The 16,227-nt window shown below is 39.8% G+C and overlaps 1 protein-coding gene across 1 annotated transcript in view; it reads left to right on the forward strand.

Annotated features, from left to right (window-relative positions):
* PGM2 (phosphoglucomutase 2) overlaps positions 1-16,024 on the forward strand; it is a 43,362-nt gene extending 27,338 nt beyond the window's left edge. Inside the window, exons 13-18 of the mRNA XM_025212593.1 lie at positions 2,188-2,368; positions 2,455-2,548; positions 4,025-4,154; positions 6,708-6,900; positions 10,243-10,376; positions 13,484-16,024. Of these exons, the coding sequence (XP_025068378.1) occupies positions 2,188-2,368; positions 2,455-2,548; positions 4,025-4,154; positions 6,708-6,900; positions 10,243-10,376; positions 13,484-13,586 (835 nt within the window). The 3' untranslated portion in view covers positions 13,587-16,024. The remainder of the gene's footprint in view (positions 1-2,187; positions 2,369-2,454; positions 2,549-4,024; positions 4,155-6,707; positions 6,901-10,242; positions 10,377-13,483) is intronic.
* Positions 16,025-16,227: the final 203 nt, after the last annotated feature.

Below are 16,227 nucleotides of genomic sequence, written 5' to 3' on the forward strand. Positions count from 1 at the left end.
TGACTTCCTGCCCATGGGGCAGGGGGCTGGACTCGATGATCCTCCGGGGTCCCTTCCAGCCCAAATGTCTATGAAATCTATGAAAATTATAACAAATTTATAATTTTCTGTGTATAGAATCTAATTATTGGGCAGGTTGTTTTAAATCCAGGGTTGTCTTAGATTCAAGTGAATACGGTACTTACCATGTCCCATGCATGCATACTGAGGTTAGAAAGAGGTGTGAGCTTCCATCGCTCCCCAGGGAAACAGAGGCATGCTTTGCTAAAAAGAGCACAAAGTCCCTCAAAAGAACGAGCTTGTCAAAAGAACCAAGGTTGTCTCCATTTCCGGAGCAGGTCCACAGGTTCCAACTTTGTGGACTTGGGAGAGAATTTTCTATCTAGGAAGAATAGTTTAGTTGGAAAACTTTCCCCTGTGTCCTCTAAAGACTGTTGGCTGAGCCTGATATGCTTCTGATATGTTTTTTTCATATGTCACATTGTCATAGGTGTTGCAATGCCACATTTTTCTTTTGAAGTTTGATTATTTTAGCAAAACAAGTACAGGTAACTCTTGCTTAATGCTGTTTCACTTAACGCTATTTCGCTATAATGCTCATTTTACGTTGATACCCAATTACCCAATTCCACTTAGTGCCCAGTGAGTTTTGTTGTAATGCTCATGGGCATTGTACAGCTGGCAGAAGGTTTCTCTTAATGCTATTCCGCTTAACACTCAGTTTTTCAGGAACCAATTAACAGCACTAAGCGGGGGTTGCCTGTATTAAAGCTCTAAGTCAGAAATACATTTCAGTCAAGAACAGAATTTGAAAGCCTGTTGGCATACCAGCAAAAAGAAAATATAAAAAGCAAGTATATATGAGCTAGAGATGGGGTGCAGAGAAATTAAAAACCCTCCAATTTTACTTAGCATCAAGGGAAAGGAAAACTTATGAAGTTGTGACAGTTACCTCAGTCAGAATGTCAAATGTACCTTGTGACTTTTTTTTTTAATGTGTTCAATAATGTATTAAATATAAAGGTAATATACTTTAATATTTATGATTTGTATTTAGGAAGTCTGGCTTTTACATTCCATATTTAGTTTCTTCTTGGAGCAGCACATTTACAATTCAGAAGTTCTGTCTAAATTGAGCACATTATTTGTGCTCTCTCTTGTGTTCCTTTGTCTCAACTAGTTACTTAGCTAGCCATTGTTCTTTCAAATTTAAGAGTATAGACCTCCTTCTTTAACTCATGCTGAAATTGTTTGTACACTAACTAGAAATTGTTTGTACCCTAACTGGAATGATAGACTTTTTTCTATAGTATCTGTACTTCTTCCTTGACAGAAACTCCTATTAAAGCGAAAGTAGTCTATCAGCTGCTATTGTGCTAAACTTGCTGTACATAATTTTGTGCCTTTTGGCATCAATAGATACAAGAGACTGAGTCTACTCTTTCACAACAGGTACTGTGTATAGAGGTCTTGATGTTTGTCAGCATTAGTAATGTCTTTTGTTTCCATTCACAACTGGATTTTTTAACTTATTTGGGTGTTCCTTTGCTCTTCTTTCCCTTCATAGTGTTGTTTTATTCTCCTGTAGATTTTGGCCCCCTTGATCCAGTTGGTATTTGTTCTTATGTGTGAGACTGGTTTCATTCTTTCTTAATGGACTCATCCCCTGATGAGGAGATTAAGTGAATAGTATTCCTTAATTTAATTGAATCCACTCAAAGCCTGACTAACTACCTTGTGTTTTCCCAAGTCATATTAGTGTTTGTAATATGTGACTACTAAGCTTTTTTTTATCAAAATATTCAGTAGATGCTTTAAAAATGTTTGCATTTTAAGTTCAAAATACCCATGTTTAATTTCCCTTAATCTTTAGCATTTTTAATATCAGAGATGGTCAATGATATGTTGCAACTCTGAATAGGATCTTAAGTCAGTGGAAATTAAGGAAAATAATTTGTTTTCTTATTATAGTGAATTTAAAAAAAATGAAAAGGCAATAGATACCTGATTTTTTTCCAATGAGAGTTAAAAACCAAACTGCTAATTCTGCTTTGACAACCAAATGGAAAAACTAGATGGCTTCCCTGTTTATTTGCTAATTTCTTTGTATGCAAGAATTGTTAGGCCTTCTATTGTGGGTGTCCCTTCCCACCCCTCTTACTATGGTTATATTGTCTTTATTTTCAGTGGTGAGTGGAAAGTGTTTTCTGGCAATGAGACAGGAGCTCTTTTAGGCTGGTGGATCTTCACTTGTTGGAAAAATCAGAAACAGGATCCCAGTGCCATTAAAGATGTATACATGTTGTCCAGTACTGTCTCTTCCAAAATCCTAAGAGCTATTGCACTGAAGGAGGGCTTTCACTTTGAGGTAAACTGTTGTGTAGAATCCCATGTTTTTTCACTGTGCTCCTTTGTAGTAGATCTCACTTCAGCCTTTTTGGGTTACTGCTATAGGAAACTTTGACTGGGTTCAAATGGATGGGAAATCGAGCCAAGCAACTTATGGACCTGGGGAAAACTGTTTTGTTTGCTTTTGAAGAGGCAATAGGTAAGTCATTACTGTGTACTGGAGCTATTTATACTATTAGAAAGTAAAGGGTAGATCTACTATAAAACTCAAAGTGCCTATGAAATGTAAGGCTGGAAGGAACCTCCTGGGTTATCCAGTCTAGTCCCCTGCTATTGCAGGCACCATGGGCATCTTTACAAGTGCAGGGGGGGCGGCTTGCTTTAATTAGAGCAGCTCTTGAGGTTGCTTTAATTTAACGTGGCTCTAATTAAAGCACCTGTAGCATCTCCTATTCAGTGTCCTGTACTTCAAAATGGTGGCGGGACACTTTAACTAAAGCTTTTCAAACGAGCTGTAGTTAAAGTGCTCCCACCACCATTTGTAGCATGGGGGCGCTGAATACAGGTGATGCCGAGGCTAATTAGCGTGCAGACTTGGTTATTTGACACGTGTATAGGTGCCCCATGTCTCATAAATCCTTTTGTAAACTAATCAAGCTCCACTTTAGAGTTAGCTTTTTTTGCCCCCCCACTATTTCCATTGGAGGTCTTCGATAGTTGGGAATCTTTTGATTTCCAACCTCAAGTTAATTGCGAGTGGCTTATACCAATTGTCCTTTTGGTAACATTATCCTTTACCTTATACAGCTTTCCTTCCCACTTCCTCCCTCTTTGATATTTACTCTCTTGAAGTATATGTATAAGTACTTAGGTTTTCTCAGTCATTGTTGTAGTCTCTCTCTCTATGAATGTTCAGTGTTATCTACTTCGGCAAAGTTTTTGCTACTTGGCATTTAAAGAGCTGACCCATGGTAGAGTGAACTTCTTGGACATTGACAACAGAATTATTAAGTAGGTTCCAGTTGCAGACTCCATATGAGCCAGAGAAACACCAACTTGACTTTTAAATTTCAGGTTGGTTTCTGTGGGTGGCACTTCTAAAAATAACCAACTATTTGTGAGTGAGAAGACGTGTTATTTGGTATGCAGATGCACAGCCCCATGATACCTCTTTTCCCAAATTGCTTTTTTTGAGTAGTCCAGTACACCAGAATCAATCACGTATGGCTATTTTAGAAGGCTTTTGCACGGCTGTTTGCTGCTGTGGGAGGAATCAGGTTTGGGATCAAACTCTGTGCTTGAGTTTCTTACTGTGAGTTGTGTGTATATGCTTTTGCATTTACATGTAGAAAGTGCCTTTCACAAAAGAATCTGAAAGTGCTTTGTGGAATGTATTGCACTAAAATATCTGCAATGCTAGGAGTAATTTTATCCTTTAATACAGAAAAAAACACCTAAACAATAGTAACAGAATGCTGGATTTATCATAATCCTTTTTTATTAATGCTTTTCGAAATCCAAGAATGTGAAAATACTTTGGTTTTATTTGTAAAACCTTTTGCAGTGTGACACTTTCTTCCTCCACTTTTTATTTTAGATTATTTTTTTTTTCTCTTTGTAGATTTAATTTAATTTTGGTACAAAGTTCTACTCATGTTTAAATTCTTTTGTTTAGGATATATGTGTAGCCCTGCTGTCTTGGACAAAGATGGTATTAGTGCTGCTGTTATAGCTGCAGAGATGTCTAGTTTTCTTGCAACCAAGAACTTGTCTTTGTCTCAACAGCTTAAAGCTGTCTATGAAGAGTAAGTTTAATTTCTTTCTCTAATTATCAGATTTTCTCCATTCTAAGTACTTTATAAAATAATACCCATTAGCAAATTATTGGTATACTTTAGAATCAGAGTAGTATTTAAACAATTGTTATTATCTATTAGAAAGTTGTCAGCCCTAGGAAAACCAAAGTAAAACATTCATTCACCATGTACCTTCCAAGAGTAAATACTCTTAATTGCCTCAAATTACTGTTCAGTTTGAGGCTTTGTATGGCAAGCTATACAGCGGTTTCACTAATGCTGTTAGTACCACATGTACCTTGTGACCAAGGAAATACTGATATTCTGGATGTAACATCTCTAGTCCTGTAGATAGCATGAGGTGTAGCCTCCCATCCAGCATCCAGTTTCTTTGGTGGTGTTAGAAATTACATAAAAACTGTGGATTAAAGGCATTTTGGACTGATTATTCTGAAGAATCATAGTAAGAAGCATCTTGCATTGTAAGACCTGAGTTAGAAGTTAGGTACCTAGAAAGAAGGTACGTAGAAAGAAGTTCACAAATTTTTCATGCTATAAGAAGAACCATTAATTACTGAATGATTATAGGTATGAAATGTAGCATGTTGCCTCTATTTCAACAGAAGTCCTCCCTGTAGGGTTTAAGATGTGCCTTTCTTCTGATGCCTCTGTGCTATTTGACAGTAGGCATGTCTACATGTGCTTTTACGCACGCCTAATCGGCATGTGGGTGGGCATGTCTACACATGCACACACTAATGCACGTTAACACGGGTGTACAGACCGATTTGGGACTAAAGTTAATTTCAAGTCAACAGACACACACCACGTTAATGCACATTAGCGCATCTACACGTTCACTAATGCGATTTAGTTGTATACACACAAATTTGATACCTGCTTTATGCAAGTATCAAATTTAGGCTTGATTAGCCTTAAATCACCATTTTTAAGGTGCATTACGTGTAGACCTGTGCTCTTAATGCGCCTTAAATCGGGCTAATGCGCATTAAATGTGCACATGTAGATGCCCTGTGTCTGTTACAGCCAGACTTGGAAATCAAATGATGTCCATCTAAAGTTACTTCTGGAGTACACAATGAAAGCTTTAGATGCAGAAAAGAAAGATATAGCTAAGGGTTAGTCATCCTTCCAACCTTTTTAGTTTAAACCTAAATGAGCTGTGATTCCACCCTAAGCTCTGGGAAAAGAGACGTTTTAAGACATCCTAGAAGTCACTTACAGATTTTTTTCAAGAAGAGATAGAAAGGAAGGTTGCTTTAGAGATTAATTAGACAATTTGGGCAAAGTGCTGGATTGATGATCATGTTAGCCTGGCATGCAACCAGTATGCCCAGAATACAGTAGTTCTGGTTATTTAGATCAGTCCTCAGTTATGTTGCCTGTTCTGCCCAGTGTATAATCTGATTTATTTTGCAAGATGTTATCTGGGCTCTGTATTAGTACATCTAGCAACCCGAATAAATTGTGTTGAACTCATCCAGTTTCATGGGCCTGCTGTGGAAACCATGCCACACACAGTGCTGCTCCAGCCGGTCTGCATGTGGTGCTTGCAGGTGCCACATGCTGCCCGGGTCCCGGACCAGCTGAGGCAGGTATTGTGTGTAGTAGTCTGACTGAAGCAGGTGGTGCTTGTGGTGCAGCTGCTGCTCCAGCCAGTCTGGGATCTGCACTATGCACCCCTGGCTGGACTGCAGTATATGCAGTGCCAGTTCCAAGTTCTCTGGGATGTGCCGCAGGTGCCTGCACCCTGTGTGTGGCACGCATCTAGGGCCCTGCCCCCAGGCCTGGTCCAGAGTACACTCTGCCTCATGTGGGTGTGAGTCTGTTCAGACCCCAGGGCAGCACTGGGACTGGATGATGGGGCTCCATGGGCCCTATCTGGCCCACAAGCCACATGTTTGACACCACTGACCTAGATGATAGCTGAAAAATATCAACTAAAAGAAGCGGTTCAGTTGAAGTTTAAAATCTTCTCCCTCACAACAGGGAAGCTTCAACTACATTTGCTTTTAAAGTTTGGTGGAAGAGCTTTTCTGTTAGTGTATCTTCCTTGACAACTCTCACTTCAGCAATACCAGCCTGCATTCTAGTTCTGAAACAATCTGGGCCGTCAATTTCTTAAGCATCCATCTAGCAGTAATACCTGCCTATCACCGTTCAATAAGTGACAGTTGGGCATGCTGTGTTTTCCTATCCTAGAATGGCTAGTTTTTTGTGGGCTTTAATCAAGTCTTGGGGGTTTTTCTTTCCGATGTTTGAAAGATCATTTTTTCCTTTCTAATTATAAAAATTATATTTGCACAGCAATTAAAATAAAGGTGTGGGAGATGGAAGTTGATGTTAAACCAAGTCAGTTTTAGTTTTTTGTTTTTTAAATGTAAGTGGAAAAATGTATGCTACAGCTCAGGTGACTGTGAGGATCAGTTTTTCTTATATTATTACATCTTTTATATACACAAAGGTAGAATAGTGCCTACTGTATGTACTCTGTGTTTAAGTATGTTATATGCTCTATTTGCTTATGTTTTGCCATAATAGGTATGGATTCCATATTACTAAAGCTTCATATTTTATCTGCCATGATCCTAAGACTATTGAAGAACTGTTTGAGAATCTGAGGAATCATGATGGAAAGAAGAACATTTACCCAAAATCTTGTGGTAGATTTAAAGTTTCTGGAGTAAGAGATCTAACTACCGGCCATGATAGCAGCCAACCTGATAAAAAGGCTGTGAGTTTTGTTTCACTTCAGTAAACCTTAAATTAGGAGAAAAGAATTCAAAACTACCATTTAAGTAATACACAAATTATTACCTTGGGCCAGAACGTTATCTTGTCTCATTTGTGCAACATAACAGGGTTTGAGCTGGAAAGAGGATGAAACTTGTGGGAACTGTAGTACCACAAACACCTTTTGCTTTTAACTCATTAGTGAAGGGATTTTCAGCGTTGGCATTGATACAGGAAATGTAGAATATACCTAACTTGTATTTAAGTCAGGTCTGAGGGCGTATTAGAATCATGATTCTATAGGCGTTTATCTTTTTTGCATACAACATACACATTTTCCCCCCAAACTAGATATTTCCTCACTGGAAAGGAAGCAAGCCTAGAGACACTGTGCATACCATGCAGCTGCCAAGAAGGCTGCTGCTTGTGTCTGGCTATTGGCTGAGCAATGTAGCTTGTGCCTAAAGCAGCAAGTGAGCTGCTCATAGTATCTTGATGAGGCTATATAGGGAACTACTTAGAGTATAGAACAAATGTTCTTGGGGCTGCCCTTGCAAGTGTGTGGGGCCTAACCTTGTGTGACAAAGTAAATCCTCCTGGGAACATGGAGTTGTTACCAGATTTGCTCATCACTTTGGGGTGTGCTCATTTATTAGGGATACGTTTCTAGGGTCTTTGTAATTCTATCAATCTGCTGCTTGTGTTACTTGTGTTTCTATATGGAGTTATATATCGCCCTTCTGCAAGTCCTCACTCCCAGTGGAGCTATCTTGCAGGACTCAGTTCCAGTGGGGCTGGGTTCCTCCAGTTAGCAAATCAGTCATACACACAAACACATGCAGATTAATGTGACACGCCTGACCCGGCTGGGTTGATCAGCATGGACAGGCTGACACCTTCATATGTCAAGAATCAGTTCATCAGAGCAACAATAAACTGCAGTCAGACACAAGCACACAGTTAAGCAGAATACCTTTGAATCTGGCTGGGTGTCCAGCTGATACCCTCATGGGCTAGCATTCAGTTCATAAAGGCACGTCTGAGCCAAACTGGGTTAATCAGCCTGTACGAGATGATCCCCTTATGTGTTTCAAACTCAGCACATCCCAATCTTTAGCCTCTTGATGAGCAGACCCCACAGTATTTTTGGGCTTCACAGGGATCTTTAGTTTAGGTAAAAGAAGCGTTGCTGCAGAGCAAGTGGGGAAGGAGAAGTAGAGAAGGAAAAATGTACCCAGTTACTACCAGTTTGTCTATAAAAGTTATTTATTGCTAAGTATATGAACTATATAATGGTACTAATAGTAATAGATGTGCAAAGGAAAAACAAACACAAACAATTACAATACTACCTTGGTTTCACTAAGTATTTGGGGAAACTTAGCTCAAGCTTAACTAATACAGTTCAGGTTCAGAAATCTATGCCTAGAGAGAGAAAAGAGAGAGCGAGAGCTGGGATCTTACCAGTCCAAGGCACTCGGGTTGCAGTGCTGACAGGTAAAGTTCTTAGCACAATCCTTGAAGGGAGGTGATCCGTTTCTTCCAGCTTCTCGAGAACAACAGCAGATGGTGTCAGAGAGACTTCTGCTCTTGAAGCACACACACACTTTGCTGCTTTTTTTACAGATTTTTATACCCTCAGTTCAGCTTCTTCAAAGCATTCTTAATAATGTAAATCATTGTCTTTTCTCTTGACAAGGGGTTATCTGGTTTGGAACATCTCAAAAAACTGATTGATAATTAGGAAAACATAATGTTAAGGAGTAGCCATACACTTAGGAGCCAGCTTGAAATTCCTATGGATAGCAGATATACTGATGGGATATCTCATGGTTTCTTCAGAAACAATAGATAGCTTGCAGCATCAAGGTTTGGGATTTTTACTTGTTGTGAGCAAGCCTCAGCTTAGCATGACTTTTCCAGATCTTACTGTAGTCCTTTAACAAACTTAAGGCAATTATTGGAGTGTTCATAACCTTTGGTGGGGAGGACTTCCACCAGTTGTCTCAGGAAAAGTATGACAACACTTGTGGTCAGGGCTTCAACGGGCTGGACGTTGTGATGAACCCTTTACCATTGTTCAAATGTTGCCCATACCCCCTCTGACTCGGTGTCTTTGCCTCAGCATTTCCTAACCCGGCAACTGAGTTTTAGCCAATCAAGTTTAAATACGCCTCCCATAGTGGGACTGGGGAATGTACGGCCCGAGATGCCTATTAAACTTTACTTCTGCTTAGAGGTGTGTGTGTGGCAGGGGGAAGTCCTCTGTAAATCCAGATTAGAACTGGTCCGATAAATGCTGAGCTGGATGTGTGTAGACATGGGTTGATTAGCATTTGGAGCACAGATTTCCCCATCATGCAGTGCTCCCCTGCTTCTCTGATCCCAGAATTCACTGCAGTTTTTGCTTCGGGCTTTCTGTTCTCCATCTCCCATGTAAATGAATGGTCATCTGGTTCCATCTCGGATGCAAATGAGACCTAGGGCAGTTGTTTCACTCTTGGCACTCTTATCTGGAGGGTTTTAGGTGCATCTCCCACTGCATCTTAATCAGTTTTGTTTAGGTAGAGGAGGGGAGGAAAATTCTTTGTGAGTCAGACAGGCTGCGTCCTGTGCCAGGGTTCCCCAAGAACATGGAGCTGAGAGGTAACAGTGTGTTCAGGAAGCGTTGCATCCCAGGAAACAGTTTGGGTGAGGCAGTAGGCAGCACCAGCTTCCTGTCACTCCCAGCCTATCTCCTGGGATACCAAACTTCCTGGGTACTCTGTGTTCCCAGGAGAACTTACCCTAGGTCACACAATTGTGTTGAACTGAATTATGCTGAACTGAAGCATATCATCTGTGGCAGGACCTGTCCCACTATAGCTCATAAGCTTTACTGAGCAACACACACATTTTTCCTTGTCCTACGTAAGGCCACCTGCCCAAAACAGAACAATGGGCTATGCATTCCCCTTGCCCAGGTATTCTCTGGCTCTGGAAAAATCCTTTTTTCTACACTCTGCCTTCCAAAAACAGATTACATGTTTTATTTGAGGGCGTGTTCTATGTGAGAAAATATGGTATTTATTTTTATTTCTGGAGCATATGCATATCACATGGCTTTTTATGTATGCTGCCAACATTTGTGTTAGACTTCTAGATATGTTATCTAGGGGTGATGCATAGGCCAGAACATAACTTCAGCTTGGGTTTTGAAAATGAAGTAAAGATTGTGATCCCAATGTGATTACTGCACAAGAGAGAAGACAACATAGTTTGTTTTTTCCATCAAAAATTAATTCTGTATATCCAGTAGCAAATCTTTAAAATGTGATTCTCTGTTACGTGTCTGTATTTCTAGATTCTTCCTACCAGTAAGAGTAGCCAAATGATAACATTTACTTTTGCTAATGGAGGAGTAGCTACTATGAGGACCAGTGGGACAGAACCAAAAATCAAATACTATGCTGAACTTTGTGCACCTCCTGGAAACAGGTAAGATTTGCTTTTAGGATTAAATGCTAGTTATTTATAGGCCTCTTTCATTAAATATGATGAGTTAATTCAATTTTAATAATTATATTACTTTGGAAAAAATGCATCCTATATTATATTTCTGTATAGTTTTTGGCATGTTCTTGTTCTCAAGGAAGTTTCACTGATGTCTTTGTTGACTTCATTAGGGAAAAGATGGGGCCCTCACCTTGATACTATTTTTAAAAAATCAAAATAATTTTAAAAAATCCTTAAAATTTAACTTCCTTTATTTTTTTTAACCTTTCTGTTTCAAACTAACTGATAGGAGAATAGCTGATAGTATCATACAATGAAATGTTTTATATTTCTCTTATTACTTATTCCCTTAACTCATGTAGGTTTTAAAACTCATCTAATAAAACAAAAGCATAATTTGGTATCAGTCCATTCATTTGGCAGTAGGATGCATTTGATCCACTTTCAGAAATGTATGAATGTGAAAAGTGTCCCCTCCTCTCCTTCCAGTCACCCCACAAAGAGCTTGTTTATAATGATATTATAGGTCTTTTGGGGTCCTCCATTGCAGCCTCTGTACTGTTATCTTCCTTCTGATCTCCAACCAAAGACACCAGTCCAAACTAAAATGACATGGTTGTACTGGGCTGCTATTTGTTTAGCCTTTATATATGCTAGTGACTGTCAATACCTACAGTATGCACACATTTATCAGTAGGAGCACACTCTTCACAGAACAGCCACTCTCTTTCAGACATCACTATTCTTGTACTCAAGGGAGATTAACCAAACACCTTAAAGAAGTAGGCTTGGGAGCATAATTTCATAAACTGGCTGGAAGCTAGGAACCAAAGATTGAATATCAATATTGATTTTATGACATACTACCATCTGCCTGATCCCTGAAATTCTTCCTACACTCCTTCCTTTTAATAGGTCTTGATCTTCCAGTAATCAAGATTCTTTTCTTCTGCTAACTGCCTAGGAATTTCTCCTGCCTCCAGTTTCATAGCCCTATCCACTATTCTTAACAATTACTGTCTGATTTCTTCCTTAGACCTAAGGAAGAATGACGCATTCAAAAGCTTGTCTAACTTTATTCTGACTATGCAGTTGGTCCAGTAAAAATACTACCCCCCAAAATCCTTGCCTCTAGCATAATTCCTGAATTGTCAGGGCTACAACATCACTCTAACGCTGCAGTAACTTCTACCTGTTTTGTCCATGTATTTTATTCTTCTGTGAACTTTTCATTACTTGTAAATATATCAGTACAATAAATACAACCATTACCATCAAACAAAAAATTTAAATTCCCACACACCAAATTTTCAAAAGGGTAGGAGGAGGGATGAACCAGCATATGTAGTATTTTGCTCCTATGTTGCCTATTCAAACTTAATCCAAGCTGGCAGTAACAAATTGGAACCTTAGGATAGAAACAGATGTTGCTGAACTGAAGCATATCATCTGTGGCAGGACCTGTTCCACTATAGCTCATAAGCTTTACTGAGCAACACACACATTGTTCCTTGTCCTACATAAGGCCCCCTGCCCAAAACAGAACAATGGGCTATGCGTTCCCCTTGCCCAGGTATTCTCTGGGTCCCTTGCTGCCCCATGTCCAGTTCTATACTGACCCATGCCTCCACCTAAAGCATGGGCTGGTGTGGGTCCTGGCAAGGAAGTGCAGGGCATCAGGGTTTCCCCAGCTTCCTTACCATCCCTCAGTTCCTTGCCAGGAATCACACTGACCGGTGCTTCAGGCGGAGGCTTGGGTCTGCCTTGATCCCTGAATTGGGGGCATAAAGTGGCACAGAACCTGGGTAATCCTCAGCACCCTCCACATGGGGACCCATGCTTGACCCATTTTTCTGCCTGAAGAGGCCAGTATGGGTTTTGTAGGCCCAGGATCATGGGATTCCCTGTGCTTCTATGTCAGCACACACTTGGGCTTTTCCTTGGGGTGCATGCCTGTAAGCTGGGAAAGCCAGACAGGTGCTCCAGTGCTTGAGGGACCCAGTCTTACGTTGGTTGCCCAGAATCAGGCACCTCAAACACCCAGAGAACCTGTCCAGGGTGGCGGGAGACTGCAGACAGCTCCAGGCTGTTCTCACTCTCCCGCTACAAAGTAAATATTCGTCAACCTCAATAAAGTGGCACAGTTTATTAGTATCTTTTGTCACCATGTTGATGTTGGAGGGATGTCTATTTGCTTGTCGTTTGTGCTGCCATAAAACTTAAAGCAGCACAAATATAGCAAGTGACATCTGTTTCTACCCACGGTCTGTGTAAGTTCCAGCTGAAGCAAGGCATCAAGTAGGAATGGAGACCATCCTATCAGTCTTTTTCCATATAAGGGCCAGGGCATTTTGTTGTATTAGTCTTTCTTGTACTGGCCATTTTTTGATGTTTAAGCAACAGTGTTAACTTAAAATTTGCACAATAATTTTGGGCATTCTCAACTAAACTTAAATAAACGATAAATACTATTTGCAAATTGCTGTATGTAATTGAACTTTAAATATTTAATGTTTTATTATGTTGGCAATGTGTGCTCAAAGACACCAACCCCAACTGCATTGTGTATTACACAGATCTGATAGAAAAATACAGTTCCTTAGGTTAGACTCAAAGTAAAATGAGAAGCAATAAGTGGATACAAAATGTAAAACATATACTTGGTTAATAAAATATTTATGCTAACTTCTGTTACAGCATGCATACCCATCACCTTATTTATCATGAGTGAAAATTCTTCTAAAAATTATACTACATATGTAAGTTGAACAGCATTGAAAACTAGTAATGTAATGGAGAAAATGTAGTTAAAAATTAATAACGTATTACAATTCAAAGTTGTCTCGGTTTTTCAGCTTTTGAAATTCTTGAGTTAGAAGTAAATATTAACACAGTCCCACATGTGGTTCTAAGAAATTATGAAATTCAGTACAAAGTTTACTAGGGATAATAATAAAATGGTTAAAATATAATGCTTCGGGTTTGAGAATATACTCTTTAAGCCTGAATGGTGATGTCATTTCCTCTTCATCTTAGCTTTTTTGTTTCTCCAGAATGAGCATTTTATTTGTTTGTTTTTGTTTTTTTAGTGACTTGGAGCAACTCAAGAAGGAATTGGAAGAGTTGGTCAATGCTATTGAAAAGCATTTCTTTCAGCCAGAAAAAAATAAACTTCAGGCCAAGGCAGAGTAAAACAGCTGAAAATATTTCCTTAATTGTACTGTTTCTTTAGTACTTAGCGTAAAACTCTACAATATTTAAAAAGTAGGAATTTCTAGGACCAAAAGCCTCCAAGCTATGATGAAAAGTAATTATGAGTTCCAGTGCCCCACTTAGTCCAATGTCTTTTTTTAGGAAGGAAAAGTGGTTTTATTGAGCTAAAAGCAATTGATTCCTTAAAACCTAGAAACCAAAAATCATCCAAAATTATCTTTTGAGTATTACAGTTTTTATCAATGTAAAATTTTATTGTAATTAACATATTTTAGTTTCTGATTTTTCTGTTTTTTGAGGCTAATTTTGCAGCAATATAGATAATCACATTTTTTATGGAAACTGAATAATGTGCATAATGTGTGTTTATGAATAATGCATAATGTGTGTTTACATTTAGGATTTGCAAAGTTGGTTAATTACCCTGTGAGGGAGTACTGGAGTGGCAATCTGAAGAATTTAGGTAAAAACAGTTCAGACATCCCCAGAATAGTAAGTTTGTATGAGGGGCTTTAGACAGAATAGCAGAATTTAGCAGGGATATTCCTGTTTGCTTTGTTGTCTGTAAAATATAGTATCTTCTAGGTAGGGGTACTGAACTCAGGTTATGCAGACCAGCTTTCTTTGTCTATAGAGACGTTGAGCCACCCTCACATCCCAGGGATTTTAAGATTTCTGCCATCCCACTGAAGTAAGTACAAGGTGTAGCCTGAGAATCCTGAATTTTGGGACATATCTGATTGCATACTACCAGAATTGGGTGCACATATGCTCATGTCTAAATCAAGAAAGCAATGGGCACAACACTGCCTGCCATCTCAGTCTGGAACCTGACTTGATATCAAGGAAGTGTCTACTGAGGGCAGGAAAAGTCTCTCTGAAACTGAGACAAAAGCTGTTTTTCGTTCTCGGTTTGGGACACTAGAATAGTCCAGCATATCCCTGGTAAACAAACGTATTTGTGATATTGCTGTATACATTGCATGCAGGATCACTAAGCTCTCTGTTAAAGATGTATCAAACCTAATTTAATATTATTTGTAGCTATTTTAAATTAATGTATAAGGTTCCTGGTGAACCAACCTACCAATAAATAAGTCCCTAGCAGCTTGGGACAATAATATAACTAGCTCCTTAATTCAGCAGAGATAGCTGTATCAACTTCTGTATGGTCAGGAAGTTTTTAAATTCTTACCAGTGTCTTCCCCTCCCCCAACTGCTGTTTGTCTGCAGATTCAGGAAGACGTTACTGCAGTGGTTTGCTTCCAAATGAGTATCTTTGCACCTATTTGGCCTTAAAAGAAAGTAAATATTGTAGAGAACTTTGAGGAAATTAAGTGTTGCAGGACTTTTATTAGGTAAATCCATCTCTCTTTGGGACTAGAGAAAAGTTTAAATAAAACAAAAGAAGTGCTCGTTTTATTACTAATTCATCCTTCCCTCTGTTCTCCATGTCCTGTTTTGTTCACCTGTTTGCAGCCTGTCAAAAACCGGGATAAAGCAGAGACCAACTTCTTCATGTGTTTGTGGAATGCCTCATATAATGCTAAATTAATCTTTGATTGGCTCCAGGTGCTATTAAACACACTGCTGCTGATATAGGAAACTTTTCCATTAACTTTGGACCAGGACTAGGCACTTTGTAAAGAAATTCTGTGCATCTGTGTAATCTTCTTCTGGAATTGAAATGCAAGGACATGGACTCTACCACAGGGGTGTCAAACTCATCTGTCCCCTTAGTGTGAGAACAGCATGGGGCTGATCCTGTGGGCCAAATCAGGGCCAGAGCCCACCCCCCCCACTTCCTTCTCCCCTGGCAGCATGCTGGATCTAGCACCTATGGCATCCAGGGCAAGCACTGCATGGGTCCCATCTCAGCTCAAGGAGGCACTGGATCAGCATGCAAGGGACACATGGACCCACTCCCACAAGCCAGATCCAGTGCCTGCTCTGACTGGTCAGAGAATACACCACATACAGCACCCACTCTAGACCAGCCAGAGCAGCCACTGTGTACAGCTTGTGTCCTGGAGCGGGCATCGTGTGATTTATGTACCAAAGTGAGCACCATGGGTGCTAGATCCAGCATGTAGAAGGGGGGTGCCAGACATCTCATATGGGTCTTGTAGTGCAAGTCCCAGGCCCTGCATGTGGGGCCAGTACGGTGCTTGCTAAGCTAGCACCAGGGGCCAGATGATGTGGCTTTGTGGCCCAGATCTTGATAACCCTGCTCTAGTCTGGAAAGATAAATATCTTACTCAGCAGAAAAATCCGCTTTGCTGTGTGTGAGTTACTGTCAGTACTGTTTTCATGTTGATGATTGTACAATGCCAGTGTTAGATAAAATGTTTGCTTTTACGTCAGCATTTTATGTATGTTTTGTTGTGCTAAAATAAAATGCGTTTGGCATACTGTAATCTTGAACTGTAAAAGTAGTCTTGTTAAACACTGCTGATTGTATTCTATATAACAGGGATATTTGACCATGCAGCCCAGATCTGGCCTGCAGAACCACTTTGTCTGGCCTGCCAGGCTGCTTGTGGGGCGTGACCTGCCACAGAATTTCAGGTCTTCTGGCCCCGCTGGCCATGGTCACCAGTATTGAGATTTGGCTCACCAT

Source organism: Alligator sinensis, unplaced genomic scaffold, assembly GCF_000455745.1.
Source record: "Alligator sinensis unplaced genomic scaffold, ASM45574v1 scaffold412_1, whole genome shotgun sequence".
In the NCBI taxonomy this organism is placed as follows: domain Eukaryota; kingdom Metazoa; phylum Chordata; order Crocodylia; family Alligatoridae; genus Alligator; species Alligator sinensis.